This window comes from Lutra lutra, chromosome 6, assembly GCF_902655055.1.
Source record: "Lutra lutra chromosome 6, mLutLut1.2, whole genome shotgun sequence".
NCBI classification, from domain to species: Eukaryota; Metazoa; Chordata; class Mammalia; order Carnivora; family Mustelidae; genus Lutra; species Lutra lutra.
In genome coordinates, this window is record NC_062283.1 from 59,232,235 (window position 1) to 59,253,869 (window position 21,635).

General features: G+C 44.5%; 1 protein-coding gene across 4 annotated transcripts in view; it reads left to right on the forward strand.

Moving 5' to 3' along the window:
* Positions 1-21,635, forward strand: part of PLA2G7 (phospholipase A2 group VII) — a 43,724-nt gene that overhangs the window by 17,188 nt on the left and 4,901 nt on the right. Inside the window, exons 1-9 of one of the 4 annotated variants that reach the window (XM_047735058.1) lie at positions 1,897-1,915; positions 9,058-9,200; positions 12,617-12,738; positions 13,160-13,307; positions 14,783-14,876; positions 17,348-17,416; positions 17,950-18,076; positions 18,952-19,065; positions 20,212-20,303. In XM_047735058.1, coding sequence (XP_047591014.1) covers positions 9,092-9,200; positions 12,617-12,738; positions 13,160-13,307; positions 14,783-14,876; positions 17,348-17,416; positions 17,950-18,076; positions 18,952-19,065; positions 20,212-20,303 — 875 coding nt within the window. In that variant the 5' untranslated portion in view covers positions 1,897-1,915; positions 9,058-9,091. Of the gene's footprint in view, positions 1-1,896; positions 1,916-9,056; positions 9,201-12,616; positions 12,739-13,159; positions 13,308-14,782; positions 14,877-17,347; positions 17,417-17,949; positions 18,077-18,951; positions 19,066-20,211; positions 20,304-21,635 lie in introns of those variants that run through there. The other 3 variants (XM_047735055.1, XM_047735057.1, XM_047735059.1) reach the window with 3 other exon arrangements.

The following is a 21,635-nucleotide window of genomic DNA, read 5'->3' on the forward strand; positions in this document are numbered from 1 at the left end:
CAATTCACCCATAGTAGCTATTTGAACTAGCCTATCACTCTGGTCAGAATTGGCGCCCAAAAGGCAGAGCCCACATTCTTGGGTGGTTAGGGAGGTGTTTTCCTGATTGGATGTCTCCACCTGGCTTGACTCATCCTTGTATTCTGGGCTCTGTTACCTCCCCCTAACCTGACACGTCCTGGTATATAGGGGTTGGTCAGTCATATTTTACTGGTTTCCCAGACTTGTTTCTAAGTAAGTTTCTCTGGGGGGACAGGGTCAATCTAAGTTTACTGCATAAACAACAAAATGGCTTACTCTGGCTAAGTAGGCCCTTAAATTGTGTCCACACTCAACCCACATTTATCAAAACATCTCAAGCCCCAAACTGCATTTTTAAAAATCCCTGGCTCTCTCCATGCCTCCTCAGCACTTAACCTAAGCAGGGAGAAGACCCTAGAAGCTACAATGCTGCAAACACGATCCCGTCCCCATCCCTCACGTGTCATTCGAGACAAAGACTACACAAAGCCAAAAGAGCATAAAACCCATGGATATAGTTAGAATAATTCATTTACAGATTTTTTTGATTGCAGTGTTCTAAGTACATTTATCAAGACTGAAATTTCCTAGTTTTGGAGTCCTTGCCGTACTGCTTCTCTTCAGAAGGTGCAGGATGCTTATTGTAGGAGGCAGCCATACACTTAGCACCTGGTGCTTGGCACACGGGGTACTTACTAAATGTTTGGATGGGTGGATGGGTCAGTGGATGGTGAGGTGTCTAGGCTGCTGCGGTATGATGAGACAGCACAGGGGGAAAGTACACACCATTACAGAGGACCAAGTATGTGGGCGTTGTGGTGGGCAGGTGCTTCTGGCTGAGGAAACCATCCAGGACATCATGGCAGGAGACCCCCAACTAGATTACAGGGGGGAATACGATGAAAAGGAAGTGTGTGGTGCATACCTATCACAAGTTGAGTGCATTAATGAAGAATTCACATGTCTTAGTAGACCTAAACCTATATAGGACAGACCCTCCATAGGCTATTAGAGAAACCTACCTGCTTAGCAAGGAGGCTCATAGTCATACTTATTTCTCCTAAAATAGATGGTTTTCAACTCCATTCAGCGTTGAGCTTGTGGTTTTGTCCCATCTCCTAGATAAGGGAAGGCTCTTCCTGCCGTGCCCACTTGTTCTTTGGGTAGCCCAGTGATTCTCCACCAAGGGCAGCTCCAGCAGCCTACCCTCCCCCACCAGGGGACACTTGGCAAAGTCTGGAGACATTTGTGTTTGTCACAAGCCCGGGGGGATGATGCTGCTACTGGCTTCTGGTGCCTCGAGTCCAGGGTTGCTGCTAACTATTAAGGACAGTTCCAGGAGAAAGAATGACCTGGTCCCACCTGTCAGTGCGGAGAGGATGAGGGACATGGCGGCATGGGAAGCCCATGCTACCCATGCTGCCTGGGCGACTCAGCAGGGTAAAACCACCAACTTTCAGGTCATGGGCTCTTTTCTTTCTCAGAACGTAGTCTCTAGAATCTAGTATATTTTGCTCCTAAAGGATCTAAGCTGATTCCTGGTCAAGAAGGGGAAAGAGACATGTACTGAGAGCTGGCATGTTTGGGGTGGTGCTGGCCTGTTCCCTCACCTCATCAGCCTTACGACACTGGTAGTGTTCATTCCCCTTCATCAGCTAGGACATTTAGGTTTCCAAGATGCAGTGATTGGCTGAGCTGATCTTCTGATTACAGGCCCAGGCCTTTCCTCTTGTCCTTGTCCAGAGCTTGGCCCGATCCCATGTTTTCCACAAAAGCCCAAGTGCACCTGCCGTCCAGTGTTGGGCTCGCCACTGTCGCAAACCTGATGACCTCATGACCAGGGGACAAGGTGTTTTGATCCCAATTTGACCACTGACTTGCTGTGTGGTTCCAGGCAAGTTTTTTTTTTTTTTTTTTGCACCCCCCCCCTTTGGGGGCCTCAGTTTCCCTGTGTATAAAACAAGGGGATTAGATTAATTGGTGTCTTGTGGTTTCACCAGAACTGGGATAGGTTATATTCATCTTTAAAAAAGAAATTATCTAGTTTTTTGGAGAGAGAGAGAGCATGACTGGAGGGACAGTGGGAGAGGGAGAGAGAGAATCTGAAGCAGACCATACTCAGCACAGAGCCCTACGTGGGGGGCTCGATCTCAGAACACTTGAGATCATGACCCAAGCAGAAACCGGGATTTGAACACTTGACAGACTCTGCCACCCAGGTGCCCTATGTTTATCTTTGTCTGGAGCACAAAACCAGGCATCTTTGAAGCATATTATTCTCTTTTGTTTGTCACCCAATGGCTCAAACCTCCCTCTTCTCCCCATCCCCGGACACACTGAAACTATCTTTAAAGCCTGTGCATTGTGTAAGACCGATGATTCACAGACCTGTATCCCTGGGGCAAATAATACATTATATGTTAATTAAAAAAAAAAAAAAAAGCCTAGCGCAATGCCTGGCTCATGGGTGCTAATTTGAAATTGTAATAGCCACAAACCACTGATCTTTTTTTTTTTTCCAGAAAAAATACCTACCCCAGATTTTCTTTTTAAGACTTTATTTATTTATTTGAGAGAGAAAGCGAACGAGCGAGAGAGAGAGAGTTCACAAGCAAGGTGAGGGGCAGAGGGAGAAGCAGGCTCCCTGACTCGGGGCTCAATCCCAGGTCTCCAGGATCATGACCCAAGCTGAAGGCAGCTGCTTAATTGACTGAGCCAGCCAGGCGCCTCTGCTCCAGACTTTCAAAATGAAATGAAGCACACCTTTCTCCTAAAATTATTGCTTCAAAACAAAGCCTCAGATCAATATTATCTCTGGGGGCGCCTAGGTGGCTCAGTGGGTTAAAGCCTCTGCCTTCGGCTCAGGTCATGATCCCAGAGTCCTGGGATCCAGACCCACCTTGGGCTCTCTGCTCAGTGGGGAACCTGCTTCTCCCCGCAACCCTCCCCACCCCCACCGCCCGCCGCCTGCCTCTCTGCCTACTTGTGATCTCTATCAAATCAATAAATACAAATCTTTTTTAAAAAATTAAAAAAACATTATCTCTGAATTGGGCCAAAAATCTCTAAGGGTTCAGCTTAAATTTTGTTGCTCAAGGAAAGAGCTAGGGTTTTGTTGTTTCATTTTTCTTCCTTTTCATGCTGTGCATGTTCCTTGTTGACAAATTAGCAAAGTGCATGTTATAAAGAAGGCTAGAATCCTACCACTTAAATATAACCACTGAGAACATTCTAGCTTTATATTCATCTAGACTTTTTTTTCTACTTGTGTATAAACGTACATCACTAAGTGAAAACAAGAGCATATGATACTGATAGTTTCGACTCGTTTACCTACAAGAGCAGGGCTTGTTGATCAAGCCTCCAAAACCCACTAGTCATTTGAGTCAGCAAATCACTTCGAGCCTCAGTGTTCCTAACTGTAAAATGGGGGTAACAGTAATGAAGTTTTAGAATATAAGTGAGGTTCGGTAGGGTGAGGGCCAGAGCCAATGACCAAAGAAAGAATTCTTGAGACATCTTTGGTGCAAAATGGTGGTTTATTAAAGCACAGGGACAGGACCAGTTGGCAGAAAAAGCTGCTGCCCTGGGGCTGTGAGGAATGGTCCATTATGTGTTTGTAAATTGGGAGGGAGGGGGGTCAGGGATGGTGTAAGGAATTTTGGAAGCAAGTTTTCCAGGACCTTGAGGAGCTAGCTATTGTTTGGAAAAAGGTTATTCATTACCAGTAGTAAAATCTTTGTTGTGAGACCCTTTAGATGTATATCAGTGGGCCATATGCTTAGAAATGATTGTCAACACTATCTTAGAGGGTTTAGAGATAAAGTTTCCAAAGGAATTGTTAAAATAGATTTACAGGATCCTGGTGGGGGTAGGAGTCAGTCAGGCTAGGATTGCCCTTTGCCCTTAGCAAAGCCTTAAGGTAGAAAATTCCTAGAGGAATGTCACTCTGCCTGTTTCAACAGCTTATCAGCAGGTAAGGAAATTTAATAATTTTTTCTTCTGCCTCTGTTTCCCACATCAGTGGTACCTGCCTAACTCTACTCCTTGTTGTGAGGACTAGCAATGACATTACATACACTGCTAGACAGCATTGGCACATAGTAGGTGCTCAAGGACAGTCACTTAAACCTCACTTCACCTTTTTAAATTTCTTAACTAAACCAGGAATCAAGTTTCGGATTCAGAAGCTCTGAGTTGCAGTCAAAATACTTCTTTGTTTATCTTTAGGAGTTTCTGCTAATATTCAAGCAGACAAAAACCAAAGCCAGCAAGTTGAGACACTGGAAAACCAATCCTTGAGTCTCTTCCCAGATGCCTGTGATATGTTAATCAGGAACATTGGTGGATGCTTCCAGAAGCATGCTTCATCAAGTCCTCCCCCAGGTCCAAGGCATTCTCATTCAGGCTTTTAGACCTTGTAAACCTGATTGAAAATCTGATATCAAGATCCTCTTTCCTATTACTTCTACAGCTTTCTGTATAACATCACTAGTTTAATTTTAAAAGGGCTTCTTGTCCAGAATTGCCTGTTTCACTGTTAAAACTCCTGAAAGAGGACTGGCTTCTACTGTCCCAGACATAGAGGGAAAAAAAAGTGGTTTCAAAAAAGAACAATTTTCCCATTATTGTTATTTTTTTTTATTTTATTTATTTATTTGTCAGAGAGAGAAAGGGTGCACAGGCAGGGGGAGGGGCAGAGGCAGAGGGAGAAGCAGGCTCCGCACTGAGCAAGGAGGCTGATGGAGGACTCGATCCCAGGGTCCTGAGATCATGACCTGAGTCAAAGACAGACACCCAACTCCTTAAGCCACCCAAGTGGCCCCCCCACTTTTGTTTTTAATGATGAGAAGAAATTGCATCTCCAGAAGAGAACCGTTTGCATCCCTTAAGTATGGTCTATTACCTAGCTCTCTCAAACACAGAAGTTACATCACAACTTATACTCTGAATAATTCAGACTCATGGTTTATAGACTATCTCTTCACTGCAGGGCTGTGCAGGTAGAGTGCAGCCTCACTCATGCTGGTGGGAAGCTGGGTGGCCAGAGCGGGCCAGGGAAACCAGGGTGGGTTACTGCCCACAGGATCGGACTTGAAGGACTTTGAAAGGTCTTTTTTTTTTTTTCTCTCCAAAGCATTTCTTCCTGAAAGTATATGATTCTTCCCTTTAAATTTTCAGGGGGCTTTGATAGCATGTCCCCAGGAGACCTTGGCTAAAAGAAAGGGCTATTATTCAGAAGTTGATGAGGAAAGCCTCATGAGCAGACCAGAACCTCTTAGCAGCTTGTTAATCTAGAGAGCTGTTATCTTGAGAAGCCAAGTAAGGAGCTGAAAGGAGGAACATTTCTTAAGTCTTGAGAAGGAGGGGGTAGAGGACAAGAGGTACCCCAGACCTTAGGAGGGGCCTAGCAGGCTACAGAAGAGAAGGCCAGTGAATACAGAGTTCCCCAAGAAATGGAGAAGCCATGCTAATTACAGTGTTCAGGGGTTGTTAGAGCCCTTAATGAATCCCATTAGACCTATTTAGCAGAACCACCTATGGACAAAGGGGATGATGGTCAAGGATGCCTTCCTGTTCCTATCTCAAGGTCTTGATTGATGCACTAGCTCTTACTTCCTTAACATTTATTAAGCAACTACTTACCTAGGGGCAAGGCAGGCCGGTTGCAATGCAAAATGAATATGCTAACCTTTGCATTTACCTACATGCAAAAACACTGTTTTGCATATATTCATCATTTAACCTTGGGTTGTCCTTATCCTTGGCCCCATTTTACAGATAAGGAAATAGGCTCAGAAGGACTCCGTAGTTTGCAGGGGGTCACACTGCTAGCATCAAGATGACAGTTCACACCCAGGCAGTTGGGCTCTAGGCCCTGAAGCCCAGGTCATTGACCCCTACCCACTTCAGTGTGTGGAGAAGTCACCCCTGGTGTGAAATCATTGGGGCATGTGTTTCTGGGCTACCTGGTAGCCCACACCAAAAAGAGGATAGAATCCTTCCTCCTCATTCAAGAAATATCTCCAAGTGCTTGCTCTCTACTGGGCCCTTTGTTAAGTTATAATAGTAAGTGACCTGTGAGACCAATCTCTGCCCTGAAGCAGCTCCCAGGCCACTGGGTGAAGCAGTTCTGTCTACAGAGCCTCGTGGCAGAGGCACAGAATGCCCATGTGGAGACCTGTACAGAACGCCGGCAGAGCGGAGGGGGCAGCCTTCCATGTGGCTGGTGGCTCCATGGCTTGACTACCCAGACCCAGGACCCTCTGCTCTCTGGGGTAGGAAAGCCCCTTCTTCTCTGGTGCCGTTGAGGAGCCAGGCCCAGAGAAGGCCTCCTTTCTTGACTGTAGGGAAACTGTGGTGAAGACTGTCCATGGCTTTGGACCTTGTTGCTTTGCCACCAATGGGGGACAGTCTTGGCACAGTCTCCCCCCCACCTCCAACAGAGCACACTGGCCTGAGGCAGCAGTGGAAGGCAGTGCCTTCTGTGGCTCTGGGAAGGTGGAGGAAGGAGAGGGATCCGGTTTGGGTCCTTTGATCACTTGGTCCACGGGGGTCAAAGAAACAAGGCCTGCCCTCCAGTCCTGCCTGCAGATGGTGACCCTATGACTTCAGGCAGGAGCCGTAGCCTGTCCTCCATTGCTCTTCTTCCCCCAAAATGAAAAATGCAGGGCGCTTCTCTGTATCTGCTTCTCTGTTATGTCCACTAGAGCTTTATTCCCACCACGTTTTGTAAAGAATCTGTTACAGCATTCATCACCATTGTTTGAAAGGCTCTCATCTCATCCCACTGGAATTTTAAAGCTAAAAATCACATCTGTTTTAAAAATCTTTTAAAAAAAAAAAACATTTTAGAAATCTTTTAATCCCAAGCATGGACCGACACATTGGCATTCTGAATATTGAGTACGTGAAGACATGAACAAGTGAATGAAGAAATGAGGCTGCCAGTTATTAAATTATTAAATTATTTATTTATTTATTTTAAAGATTTTATTTATTTATTTGTCAGAGAGAGAGAGAGAGCAAGAGCGAGCACATGCAGACAGAGTGGCAGGCAGAGACAGAGGGAGAAGCAGGCTCCCTGCCGAGCAAGGAGCCCAATGTGGGACTCGATCCCAGGACGCTGGGATCATGACCTGAGCCGAAGGCAGCCGCTTAATCAACTGAGCCACCCAGGCGTCCCAATTATTAAATTATTTAGAGGGTTACTACTTTGAGGGCGAGATCAGACAGCATGCATGATAGGCTGGCAAGACCCTCTAAACGAATAGTACTCTCTGGGCTCCTGGGAGGCTCAGTTGGAAGAGCAGATAACTCTTGATCTCAGGGTCAGGAGTGCAAGCCCCACATTGGGACTAGAGTTTACTCAGATAAAGAAAAATAATAAATAAATAAAAGTAATAAATAAATAGTACTCTTTTCATTCCGTTGCAGCAGTTTCCAAATACTATATTCTGGGCGTGGCTGTGTGGGGACCCCTCAGGAACTAAGGTCCAGACATGCCTAAAGGTTCTGAGTCAGTAGGTCTGGGGTAGGACTCAGGAATAAGTCAGTATGCTTCTTCTTTTTTTTTTTTTTTTTAGAGCATTTGAGCTTGAGCGGGGGTGGGGGGGGGGCGGTGGCGCTGAGGGAGGTGGGGATGCAGAGGAAGAGAGAGAATCTCCAGTAGCCTTGGAGCCCCACTGGGTCTCGATCTCAAGACCCTGAGATCACAACCTGAGCCGGAAATCAAGAGTGGGACGCTTAACTAACTGAGCCACCCAGGTGCCCCAGGCACTTATGAATAAAGGTTCCCTGAGAGCCACTGTGGCTTGCATGAGGTCAAGGTGGAACTCCGAGTGCCATTTCACCGGGCCTTAATTCTGCCCTGCTTCGCTCTGAGGACTGCAGGCGATGGCAGCGGCACAGGTCTGTCGGGAAGCAGGGGGAGGGCAGAGCACCCCAGTCCTGCTCGAAGACTTGGGGAAGCCCCCCAACAATTGGCTGTCTCTAACTCTTCCTGAGGTTATTACAGGGATCGGTCACAATCACTGAGGAGCTGTGACCAAGCTAACTTCCTTTGCATTAGTGTGATATTCCTAAAAAATCTCTGTTGACCTTCCTATGTGTTTCGCTTTGCCTTCATTTTTCCTCATCTTCGTGCCCCGTGATTTTCCAAATGGCCGAATGACACGCCTCTTATTTAGTTATGGGCTGTGAGCACCACAGGTGGAATTTTCTCAAGCCTCGTGTCCCTGTAAATACTTTCTGTGGATGATGTTATTGGATGGGAAACCCATTTGTGACGGTCCAACAGCAGGGGGGTGCTGGAGGCTGGTGAGCAGAGAGCCTCGGTTCAACTTCTGTTGCTTATTTGGAAAACTCAGTAGCTGTTTCTTTGGATTCATATACAGTACTCTGCGGTTTCCAAGGGTTCTGGCATGTGGCTTCACATAGCAATTAGGGCAAGAACAATGAGACAGATGCTCATCTCTTTAGAGAACAATTTCTAGCTCTTTATTAAACCCTCTTTTCAATCCAGGAAGTTCCTGAACACAAGAGCATCATCGAAAGAGTCGTGTATTCATTAACTTCAGAAGATTATCATTCTAGGGGCAAGAGAAATCAGGGCTACCCAAAGTTGGTGTGTTGTGGTTAAAAGCAGGAACTCAGGGGCGCCTGGGTGGCTCAGTGGGTTAAAGCCTCTGCCTTTGGCTCAGGTTGTGATCCCAGGGTTCTGGGATCAAGCCCCGCATCGGGCTCTCTGCTCAGCGGGGAGCCTGCTTCCCCTCCTCTCTCTCTGCCTACTTGTCTGCCTATTTGGGGATCTCTCTCTGTCAAATAAATAAATAAAATATTTAAAAACAAAAAACAAACAAACAAAAAAACAAACCCAGCTCAGACAGTGCGTATTGCATTGTTTCCAGGTGCCTTCCTCCCTTAACAATATATATGAAGTCATGTTGCTCGTACCTTAATCGCACTGATTTCTCAGCCTATTTAAGTCCTCTTTATTGCATGTTTTTTTTTTCCTTTTAATAACCTGCCTTGAAGAAAGTTAAGCTGAAACCGCTGCTCAGCTTCCAAGATGTTACCACCCAAAGTGCATGCGCTTTTCTGCCTCTGCAGCTGCCTCGCACTGGTCCATCCTATTGACTGGCAAGACCTAAATCCTGTTGCCCAAATTAGATCATCAGGTAAGAGGTCTCTTTGTTAAAGGGCTTGAGCAACTGACCCGTTGCCAGACTCGACTGACCCCAGAGCAGTTCAGTTGCACGTGTGGACTTTTAACTAAGGTTAATTACAAAGAGGCTTATGGAGACCTTGTGTTTTGGGGCACGGAACAAAGCCTCCCTTTCTCCTCACTCCAACCGAAACTGAAGAAGCTCCCGTCTTCTTAAACGTCATGACAGCAGGAAAGAACCAAGTGAGGCATTTTTCAGGCAAACCAGAAACTCAGCTCACGACCACTGTAGAAAACTTCCTCAACCCAGCCCCTTGTCTCTCTCACCACCGTAACCCACCCCCACGCAGGTGCAGTGACACAACCCCTTGCGGTTCCCTCAGAGGCAACCGCAAAACCTGCTCCTGTGGAAGGGGAAGGACAGGCAGTTGTCTTGATCAACAGGTTTAGTTCTGGTTCGTATGGGGAGGAGATGAGAAAATGGCAGGTTAGGGTCTTGGGGCTCAGAGGGGAACAGTGTTTCCATTGTCATCACAAGGAGAGGAAGGGACAAGCTGAAGAGCTCTGGGTGAGAATGGACGTGGATCTCTTGCTCGTTCTTACCTTGTAGTGGGAGGGAAGAAGAAGAGGCAGAGGTTGAGTCAAGCCCAGAAGAGGTGGCCTGAGTGAGGCAGCCATTTCTAGACAAGGACATGTGCCTTCACTAAGAAGGACCTTGACTGCAAAGAGCTTTGGGAATGCCTGCAAATCCCAGAGCATTGTGCTGCATCATCTTCTGTAGCCAGCTTCCCCTCAGGTGAACCATGTAGGTGGCTTCTGAATTGTGTCATAGTGTCTGGCCCCATGCCTGGTCACTCTGGATCTAGCTATTCAGGTTTGACGGGTGACTCCTTATTGTAACATTTACAAAAAGCTTTCGTCATCCTGTGCCTGATAAATATTGCCCTGTTTCATAGCTAGGAACATAAAGGCATCCCTAGGAAGGACCATATGTTGTGTCCACATCTGCATGGGGAATGGTGTAATATCTCACAGGTTCACTCATTCAACAACACGTACCAGGAAGCTGAGGCACTGGTGACTAAGACAGTGAGTTTGTGGACAAGCTCAAGGAGCTTCCAGCCTAGTTAAATTAGTTTTCCCATTACCTTTTCAAAGGACTGGAAACAAGGAGCATCTTACACTGTGAGAGGATTATCAGTGAAGAGACCTTTACATCATGTACTTTTTATTGGTACAGCGTGGGAATTTCAAAACACGTTTTATATCCCCTTCATTGTTGAAAATCATTGGAAAGCTGGCATTGGACGGGCAGAAACTTGGGGAAACAGACACTACTTTATTCATCTTTATAACCTCACCCTTGAACCCAGTGCCCCATTCTCAGTGCTCAAAAATGAATGCAAAAATATTTTGTAAATTACTAGAAATCATTTATTGAATAAAGGGTTAAAGTAATGGATGATTGTTTGTATTCTTCTAACCAAATGAATATATAGAAAGTAGGGTTATGCAGGTGAAGTATGGGCTAAAGATATCCTTTTTGTGAGTGGAGGATATGAAGCTCTGTAAGGAAATACCATATTCCTAGCATGTGTACGATTCATCTCAAATCCCAGGAATGGGTATCAGGAATACTTGACAAATGAACCCCACCAGAAATGTGTAACAAGATTCATAGCCCTGAATCGGTTCCAATGCTCCTCTTAAACAAAGGTTGAAGAAAAATAGGACGTGACATGTATAAATTCTCAACCACAAACTGTATCCTCTAGAGGGTGGCCCAGTTCTACCTGACAAGCCTCCTCCTGCCTCATCCTTCAAGATGAGCCCTGATCTAACAGATGGTTCGAGAACAGGAAATCCAGGACCGTGACTGGATTAGCTGCAGGCTGATGAAACTTTCCTACAAACCACCCCCCATCCCCTGCCAGCACCAAACAGCCACAGGGGCTCTGTAGACTTACACCCCAACCCAGGTCAGCTCTAGGTCTCCCGAGGGGTCAAGTGTCTCAGACTAGACAGCCATATAGCCTCACCTTGACCTGTGGCTCCTGAAGGTTGAGTGAGGAGACTTTGTGGGAGGGCAGGTTTTAGAGAACCTGGGTCTTCCCCAGTGACCGAGAAAAGTTCCCCGAGTCTATGTGGAATGGAGATCTCATAAGAGAAACCTTGTTTGACTCAGAACCCTTCCATGACTCTAGAACTAAACTCTTACTTCCAGAGGTGGCACCTCCAAGGCAGCTGTGGGCTCTCTGGGACTCTTCCTCAAACTTTGTGAGCCAGAGTCCTCCCCTTCAAGTCCAGTACCATCCCATCATGGCTGATGTGGGTGGGGTCACAGCAGAACAGGGCTGCTTCTCAAGGAGGGAGTCACATGTGGTATCTCCCTATGGATTAATGTCTCCCCGTTACACCACAGAGCATGGCTTGGTAGAACATTTTAAACAGGAAAGAAAGTGCCTTTCTAAATAGGACTGAAAATGTTCACCTTACAGGTGAAGTTGTTTTTTGTTTTGTTTTGATGTCTGAGGAAACACCTTGGATTTTGAATATGCCCAGAGGGAAAAGGGTATGATATAGTTTAGATCTGCTAACACTCCCCTGAGGGCTTAAATTTGGGTAGTCAGAGTTAGCTAATTCTAGGTAAGGAACACACAATACCAGTTGTCTGCTGATGATGTGTTGTATGCTGTGCTAGGCCCTTGACTTTCATCAGCACTTTATTCTTAATACAACTGTCCTGCAGCCAGTCAAGTGCTCTTTGCCCCACTTCACAGAGGAGGATCAGAGAGGGGAGTAAATTGCCTAGGCCAGAGCATCACAGCATCAGAAGTCTAGCTGGGATCCTAACTAGGATCAGCTAGCTCTAATGCCCCAGGTCCATTCATCTCCTGCTTTTCTTGGAACTCCCTCCTTACCTTTGAACTATCAGTTGTTGACCCGTGTGTCCAACCAGGTGGTCTGGTACCTCAGCCTAGTGCTGTTTGCTTGTTTGTTTGTTTGTTTGCCTAGTATTTTTCAAACTTTAATAAGCAGAGCTTTTCTGACTCAGTAGAATTGGGTTAAGGCTAAAGAGCCTGCCTGTCCAAGCTCCAAGGTTCATGTTTGAGAAAAACAGATCGGGGAAATGGTCTTTGACATGATCTGAATCAGAGCAGAAGCTAAGGGCAAGGCTGAAAGTATTAGGAGGTGATAGCCTTAAGTACCTTAGGGAAAGGGGTGTGTCCACCTTGCTCTTGTATCCCCACAAAATACTTTGCTTACATCGGGCCCTTAATAATTATTTGTGTGTTTTACTAGTTGGGTAAAGAAATGAAGGAGGCCAGAAACTAAGGGGTGTGACTTCATTCCCTTGGAATTTCCTTTTGCATAATAAAGTCTGGTGTGTAATGAAGGACAGCGAGATAATATTTACCTTTTTTTCAGCATGGGCCAATAAAATACAAGCTCTGATGGCTGCTGCAAGCGTTGGCCAATCTAAAATCCCCAAAGGAAATGGATCTTACTCTGTTGGTTGTAGAGACTTGATGTTTGATTATACTAAGAAGGTAATGCTTTGATTAATACCACTTAGCCTTATAATCTAATATTGACTGTTAGTATTGCCCACTAAAATGATTTGAAACCTGTCCTTGCCCTCCCCTGAGAACAACTCACGTTGCCATTTATCTTGTCCCATTGGAAGCCTTTCACAAGTTAGTTTGTTGCTGTCATCTGACCAATTTATCTATAAATTCTCTTTATTTTCTCCATCCATCATGGTTGAAACCAACATGCTTATGCTTTCTTTTCACTCAGAAAGCATACTGACTTTGTTCAGTCACCACAGCAGCTTAAATTTTTTTTTCTGGACCTCTCTGTGAACAACAGAAGTATTTGGGTCTTCACTAACTAAATGTGCAAAATAGCTATTGGAACATAATGGAGAAGGAACCTCACTAAAAGTATGTTAATTTCTTTCCTCTACAGGGTACTTTCTTGCGTTTATATTATCCATCCCAAGAGGAGGAACCCCACTCTGACACCCTTTGGATCCCAAACAAAGAATATTTTTTTGGTCTTAGTAAATATCTTGGAACACATTGGCTTATGGGCAAAATGCTAAGCTTATTTTTTGGTAAGATTCCCATTGATCCTGCTTTGTAGGCTCCAGAATATAAGAAAAGCTGGAAAACAGCAGAAGTTTCAGGCAAAGATCAAAGTAGATTTTCTCCAGTCTAAACTTCTCTTCAGAGGACGAAGTGTTTCTTAAAAGCCCAGATAACCATCAGAGAATCAAGGGTTCTCATTTGCTTTGTTCTACATATATGGGGGGAGATGGAGAGAGTTAAAGCGTCAGATTTTCCAACAGCCTGTAATATCTGTCTCTGGCTGGTCTTTAATTTTCCTGCTCACATACTGTGGAGGAGCAGTTATCTGGTGAGTAAGAAGCAGACTGGCTGTCATGCCCCGTGCCCTGGATGCTTTGTAGGAAAGGGAAAGCCAATTTCTCCCCTATGGTAAGCAAGGGGACTCCATCCTCATTCCCATCGCCCATCCCCAAGTACCAGGTTCTCTCACCAAGACAACCTGCTGGGCATTCATGACTTCGTTTGTCTACCTATCACTAATATAGATGTTTCCTTATCTGTTTGCTCAGACACTACTGTTGGGCCAGGGTTAACCATGTCTTCAAACTTCCCACTCAAAACTACCTACAACTTCCGGCATTTATTTTAAACTTCTCCGTGGAGTTCTCTTAAAAACCCCTCTACAACAGAAATGATGGAAATGTAGCTACACCTCTATATGGTGCTGAATAAGTTACAAATCACTTCCAAAGCAATCATCACATCCAGTCTTCATGACTGCAGCTCTGTCTAATAAAGGAGAAAATGGAACACAAATCACTTAGGGTAGCAATGACAAGAGCAGTTGAGAAGTGAAGGAAGGGAAGACAGTATCTTCCATGTTTTGAGCCACTTACTAATGTCACGAGATGAGTGCTTTGCATATATGTCCTACTTAGATACCATTCTCACAAAAGCCCTATAAGATACCATTTGCTCCATTTTATGAAAGAGGAATGGGAAACTCAAGAGTTCTTGGAACTTGTTCAAGGTCAGTTGTAAGTAGTGGAGCTGCATTCAAGACCACATCTGAGTATGAAGTGTGTGTGTTCCTCTTGATCAGAACCAAATTAGAAGGAAAGGAGTCCCTGATTTGAAGATTCTGTTTCTCAGTGTAATGCTCCTGCAGTTCATTTTGGTTTCAGAATATTCCCTTTGAAGTTTTGCCAACACCTGGGCTTGGCACTAAGGAATAGCCTTCCTGAATACACCTGTAAGTAGGAGACTGTCTTATTTTAAGCACAGAGCTAGCAGTGAGAACAGATGATTAATGATTTTATGGTCTTGAGAAAAACTACATGCTTCAGGTCCTTGGTCGGTAGGTATCTAGTAACAGACCTTTTAATGAATTGACTAGTAGTACATTAAAAACATAAGTATGAATTCTGTGGGTCAGGATTTGCACTAAGAAGATGTAAGTTAAATTAACCAGGAACATTCAAGTCAGAGAAAACACTAATTGTCATCTCTCATTGTTGTCTAGGTTCAATGACAACTCCCGCAGACTGGAACTCCCCTCTGAGGACTGGGGAAAAATATCCACTAATTGTTTTTTCTCATGGTCTTGGAGCATTCCGGTAATGTTTGAAAGGCTGAACAATTTGAATTCTGAAGGACCAATGACCGAATGCATCCCACCCCACCCCCCCAAAAGAAGAACAGATTTTAGAATATCACACTGGGTCCTGTCTTGGAGGAATTGGGGTTCCTCAACCTTCGGCTGTGGTCTGTTCATCAGTCCAGGCCTATCTTGTCAAGTAGTTTCTTCCTTCCTTCCAGCTCATGGGGACTAGCCTCATGACAAGAAGAGAAGGATTTACATTTTTGGCTGTCGCCCTTCTATGTTGTAATATTTACAGTCTCAAAACCATGCCCTGGGTTAGGCCTTCTGAGAACTTGACACTAAGATTGGATTACCTGTAAAAGACTTTTATTGAGAGAAATGTCTATGAAGGATAGAGGGAACGGAGCAGGAAAAGATAGGGAGAACCTTCAGATCATGATGCAGCTTGGACACATGGGAAGGAGATGTGGAATGGTGAGATTGGGTACAGAGTCTCAGATTACAGCACACTTCAGAGAGACATGGGACCAGGCCAACTGAGGGAATGCTTGACTGGAAGTTGCTCATCAACAATTCTCACCAGAATGGGCCTACATTAGTGCCCACACTGCCCAGTCACTGGGTTCTGCTCACAGGAAGCTTAGCTGGTGCTGATAGATCTAGAGGGGAAGGGGCTTGGTGGGGTCTTTAATCAGCTATGCTCTCTGTGGCATGACCTCTGAGTGGCACATTTTCATGACCTCCACTCCCTCTCCTCTTCCATCCTTTCAGCTGCCTATCCTTCTTCTACCTCAGAGGATTAGAAAGACTTACAGAAATCGGTGGATTTTAGCTGGCAAGAAGTTAGGGAGTATCTGCAATAAGAAATTCTCTTCAGGGAGCACCTGGATGGCTCAGTGGGTTAAGCATGTGACTCTTGATTTCAGCTCAGGTTATGATCTCAGGGTCATGAGATCGAGTCCCATAGCAGGCTCCATACTCAGCAGGGAGTCTGCTTGAGATTCTCTCCCTCTCCCTTTCCCTCTGTCCCTCCCTCTGCTCATGCTCTCTCTCTTTCTATCTCTCAATAAGTAAATAAATAGATAAATCAAAAGAAATTATCTTTGGTACTTTAATCGTTGTCCACCTAGTTATTTAATTTCTACTTGACCAGTGGTTGGCAATTCCAGCCTGCTCCCTGTTTCTATAAATAAAGTTTTATTGAAACACAGTCACATTCATTCCAGCTTTTACATTGCCTGTGGCTACTCTGGTGCTATGACAGCAGAGTTGAGTAGCTGCGACAGATACTGTATTGCCCACCAAGCTGGAAATATTTATATCCCAGCCTTTGACAAGAGAAGGTTTGTTGATCCCTCCCTAAGTAGGTTGTGTTTTTTTAACAGTAGAAGACAGAGTTCCTACTACCTCCCTTTGGTTCTCTACTGCCCTTTCCTACTGAGTGCATATGAGAAGACTGTGCAGAGAGAAGAAGGGAAAGGGGGTATGAATGCAGTTGCTTAGCACATGATTCTTTGTGTCCAGTCATTTTAATAAGAGTTGACATGTGTTCAGTCTTTACCCTGTTTTAGACATAGTTACAAGCACTGAAAATGTATTAACTTACTTGATCCTTTACAGTAATCCCACCAAGTACCCTGCCATTACAGAGGAAGGGTCAGTGACTTCCCCACGGCAGACAGCTCATCAGTAGTGGACCAAACACAGGGATCGGACTGCAGGTCCCATTCTCCTAAGCACCACACTGCATTGCCTTCCTACATACTCTGTCTTGAGAAAACTTTACAACTGTTCTAAAGCAAAGGCATTATTAGTCCCATTGTACAGGTGCCGACAAGGAATGTAATTATCTAAAGTCATATAGCTGATAAGTGGTAGGGCCAAGATTAAAGCTCAGAACTCTCAAAAGCGATATTTAGAATCACTGCATCAGGGTTTCTCAATCTTGGGACTATCGACATTTGTTGTCGTTTTGTGTTGTTTGTTTGTTTGTTTTTAAGATTTTACTTATTTATTTGAAAGAGAGAGAGAGTGAGAGATGAGAGGGGAGAATGTCAGAGGGAGAAGAAGGCTCCCCGCAGAGCCGGGAGCCCAATGCAGGACTCGATCCTGGGACTCTGGAATCATGACCCGAGCCGAAGGCAGTGGCCTAACCAACCAAGCCACCCAGGCACCCAGGACTACAAAAGTTTTGCAGGAAATAATTTCTTACAGTGGAGGGTGGTCCTGTGTGCTCTAGGATGTTTAGCACTATCTCTCTACCCACTAGAGGCCAGTAGCACCCTCTGCCCATCATGATAATGAAGATACCTCCAGATGTTGTCAAAAATACCCTGAGGGCCAGAGCTTTGAGAACCACAGCTATCTGGTTTACACCCCAGGCATTATTACAGGGGTATAATGGCTCCATGTTCCCAGGTTTATTAGCGGACCCCCCCCCAGGCGTGGCTGGTAGTTTAATGCTTTCCTCCTTTTGTTTTGAAGAACAATTTATTCTGCTATTGGCATTGATCTGGCATCCCATGGGTTCATAGTTGCTGCTGTGGAACACAGGTAGGTCACCTGGGCTCTAATTTTCAGAAAAGATTTATAAAAAAAAATCAGTGAAATTGTCAACTGTGGTTACATGATGAAGGAAAACAAAAAAAGGAGACTGGGTTAAACTATTAAGAGTTAAAAAGCAGCTAGCATTTCTGGTGTTTATTGTGTGCCCTGTTCGTACACCATCATTTAGTCTTTGTAAGAACCCTTCGAAATGGTTACTGTCATCACTGTTTGAAAGAAGAGGTCAATGAAGCTGGAAAAGGTCAGTAATTCGCCCCAAACCACACAGTGGGTAAGTGGCAGTCCTGGGATTTGGTTTCCAGCAGGAGTCTCCAGCTGACCTCCTAGAATTAGAAGATGGAAAGGGTGGACTTGACCTGTAGCAAAGACGTTTTCTTGGGGGCCTTTTTGATATGAAAACAAACAGAGTGGAAGAAGACTGGGAAGTCAGAAAGATCAGAGGGAAGGTGGGGATGGGGAGCATGGGAGGAGAGGAAGGAGAGGAAGAGCGAGGGTAAGGCATTGACTCTGTTTGATTGTAGAGATGGATCAGCCTCCGCGACTTACTATTTCCAAGACCAGTATGCTGCAGAAATAGGAAACAAGTCTTGGCTCTATCTCCAAAGCCTCAAAACAGAGGAGGAGGAGATGTCTGTACGAAGTGAGCAGGTACGTGGCAGCCGGAGGGGAGGGGGCCTGGAGACTAAAAAGTATAAGCAAATGGGTTAAGGCTTGCTCATGTCATTTATGTGCTACCAGGGGAGCTCCTCGCTCTCCTGTTTCCCATTTCCCAAAGATCTGTCAGAAGATTCTCTGAGAGACACAGTTCCCTTAATGAAAAGTCTGGATGATAGTAAAAACAAAGACAAACATACATATCCTGAGAGAAGACAGTACATATTCAGAAATCTTTTGCAATAGAACTTCTCATTTTAGAATCTCAGACATGCTAGAAAAGAAATTGACAAAGATCCTCCCTTCCAAGGCAATATTAAAGACAGATGCAATATGGAATAAGTAGTAAGATCTGTGTTTGAATGCTGATGCTGTCACTTCAGGGTGGGCTGATCTCGGACAAGTTACTTATTCTGTTTGACCTCTTTGTTTGATCTGCTACAACATAATGAATAATAACAGCATCTTTTTCACAAGAGTGTGTGGAAGATGAGGTGAGAGCACACTGGCTTTCACCTCTGTGCCAGGTTTTGCAGTGGGTGTTTCATATATATGTCCTTGCATGTAATCCCACCCACATTTCACCGAGGTAGGTATTGCCATACAACAAATGGAAGCTCAGAGAGGTTGTGTACCTCATCTGAGGTCATACAGCAGGTAAGCACCAGAGCTAGGATTTGGATTCAACTATAACCTGCAAAGCTGGAGCCCACGTCATGACACTGGTCATGTTCCAGTCACTAATCACTTAGACATTTCCAGTGTAGAAGCAATCAGCCAGGTTTCCCACATGCAACGCCTACACAGACTCTAAAATAAGTGCCACAGCTTTTTACTTTGTCATTTCCTTTTTCTAATCATCATCTTAGGTACAGAAAAGAGCAAAGGAGTGTTCCCAAGTTCTTGATTTGATTCTGGACATTGATCGTGGAAGGCCAGTGAAGAATGTCTTAGATTTAGAGTTTGATGTGGAGCAATTGAAGGTGAGCTTAAGAAAAAGCCATGTCCCTTGTCCTGTCATTCTTCATTGTTCCTCTTCATCTGCTTTTATGCTGTAATGCAAGGCTTGATATGACAGAGGGCTGCAAATTAAAAAAAAAAAAAAGATACACGAAGTATTACAGTTATGAGGAATGCATTAGGTTGCATAAGATATGAAATTGCCAACAGCCAACAAAAAGAGCAAATTCTCTGGTTCAACTCAACACGTCCAGTGGAAGTAGTTAAATTTCTGGATGGTTCTTGCATATTTTTGAGCTTGATCCTGCAGTGGTGGTCAGAAGTTTTCAACAGACTATTGAGAGGGGGTAGAAGACTGTCGAAGTGGACCACATGAACAAAGACCCGAAATTGTGCATGGGAGATGGAGGATGGGATAGAAGGAACAAGAAGTACTTCAGTTCAGGCAGAAGATGATGGTCTGTTCTCCTGAGTCAGTGAAGAGTTTGTTGTCCCTTAGCCCGCCCCTTCCTCTCCTGCCTCCGTGCTTTTGTACATGCTGTCCTCTTGGCCTGACACATTCTTCTCCCTGAGTCTTGCTTACTCTCCAAGTCAGGCATCACCTTCCTCAGGAAGCTTTCTTGGACCCCACTGCCACTCCTGGGCTGCTGAGCTATCTGTCACATGTGCTCCTTGGCACCACCCTGTTGAACGCTGTTGTATCTGCATCATGTACCTGTACCTGGTCTTCCACTGGTAGACTGGGAGCTCATTGAAAGTGGCCTACGGTGCCTGGCATAGAGCAGGTGCACGATAGATACGCAGGGAATGAACACATGAATTAAATGTGGAGTGGGGAGAGGCAGAAGTCAGCAATGATGTCAGTGTTTCAAGTGTGGGTGCCTAGGAACTTTGCCTAGTTTACTTTGAACTTCTACGAATGCCCAACATGTAGATTTGTGTATATATATGCCAGTGTACGTCCATGCGTATGTATGTGTATGTATACGTGTGTGTGTGTGTGTGTGTGTGAGTGGATGTGAGTGTATGTGTGTATGCATTTCTTATACAAAAGATCAAAGTACTTAACCATGCCCATGCAGTGAACACAAATTTTAGAATGTGAAAAACCGTTCTATTCTAACCGCCTGTGAGACAATGATGAATATATATCGTGCTATTTCATACAGGACTCTATCGACAGGGATAAAATAGCAGTAATTGGACACTCTTTTGGTGGAGCCACTGTTGTTCAGACTCTTAGTGAAGACCAGAGATTCAGGTAAGAGAAGGAAGAGAAAGAAAACTAAGTTATTGGTAGACAGAAAGCTATAACCCATGTGAGAGAGAATTTTTATCAAATTCTTTTTTTTAAAAAGATTTTATTATTTATTTGACAGACAGAGATCACAAGTAGGCAGAGAGGCAGGCAGAGAGAGAGGAGGAAGCAGGCTCCCCGCTGAGCAGAGAGCCTGTTGTGGGGCTTGATCCCAGGACGTGGGATCATGACCTCAGACGAAGGCAGAGGCTTTAACCCACTGAACCACCCAGGCGCCCCATTTATCAAATTCTTAATGAGGAAAGGATCCTCCAGGGTTTATAAGTCTGTTCTTTTGCCTCCATAAAGTACTCTATGAATTTTCCCAGACAGAAACCATCTACCTCACTTGCTACTAAAAGCTTTCCCCTCTACTATATATTTTCCCTCATCATTCTTATATATTTGCTTAAGGGCTTAATATTTTCACTTGGAAATCTATCCATATATATACATATACATATATATACATATACATATACATATGAAAATGTATCCACATATATTGGAAATCTATGTATCCACATAGATTGGAAATCTATCCACATATATATGTATATGTGTATATGTATATATATATATATATATATATAAAATCTATCCATATATATATATATGTGTGTGTGTGTGTGTGTGTGTGTGTATAAAATCTATGACATAATGGTTGTGACATCAGTAGTGTATTACAGTATTTCTAGATTTCCCCAATATGCCAGGCATTTTTTTTTTTAAAGATTTTATTTATTTATTTGACAGAGAGAAATCACAAGTAGGCAGATAGGCAGGCAGAGAGAGAGAGGAGGAAGCAGGCCTCCCGCTGAGCAGAAAGCCCGATGTGGGGCTCGAACCCAGAACCTGGGATCATGACCTGAGCCGAAGGCAGCGGCTTAACCCACTGAGCCACCCAGGCGCCCCTATGCCAGGCATTTTTAAATTGATTTTTTTTTTCCATCTTTAAGATCGATAGAGGTCTTGGAGTGCCTGGGTGGCTAAGGCAGTTAAGCGTCTGACTCTTGGTTTCAGCTCAGGTCATGAGCTCAGGATCTTAAGAACTAGACCAGGTTGGGCTCTGCACTCAGTGTGGTGTCTGCTTGAAATTCTTTCTCTCTTCCTTTCCCTCCTCCTCTGCTCCTCCCTCCACTGGCTGTCTTGCAAATAAATTAAACACACAAACAAATAAATAAAATATTATTTCACTTAATATTTCACATAATTATTTCACATAACACCCTAGAGGGTATTATGCTAGATGAAATAAGTCAGACAAAGGTAGTTATCTTATGATTTCACTGATAA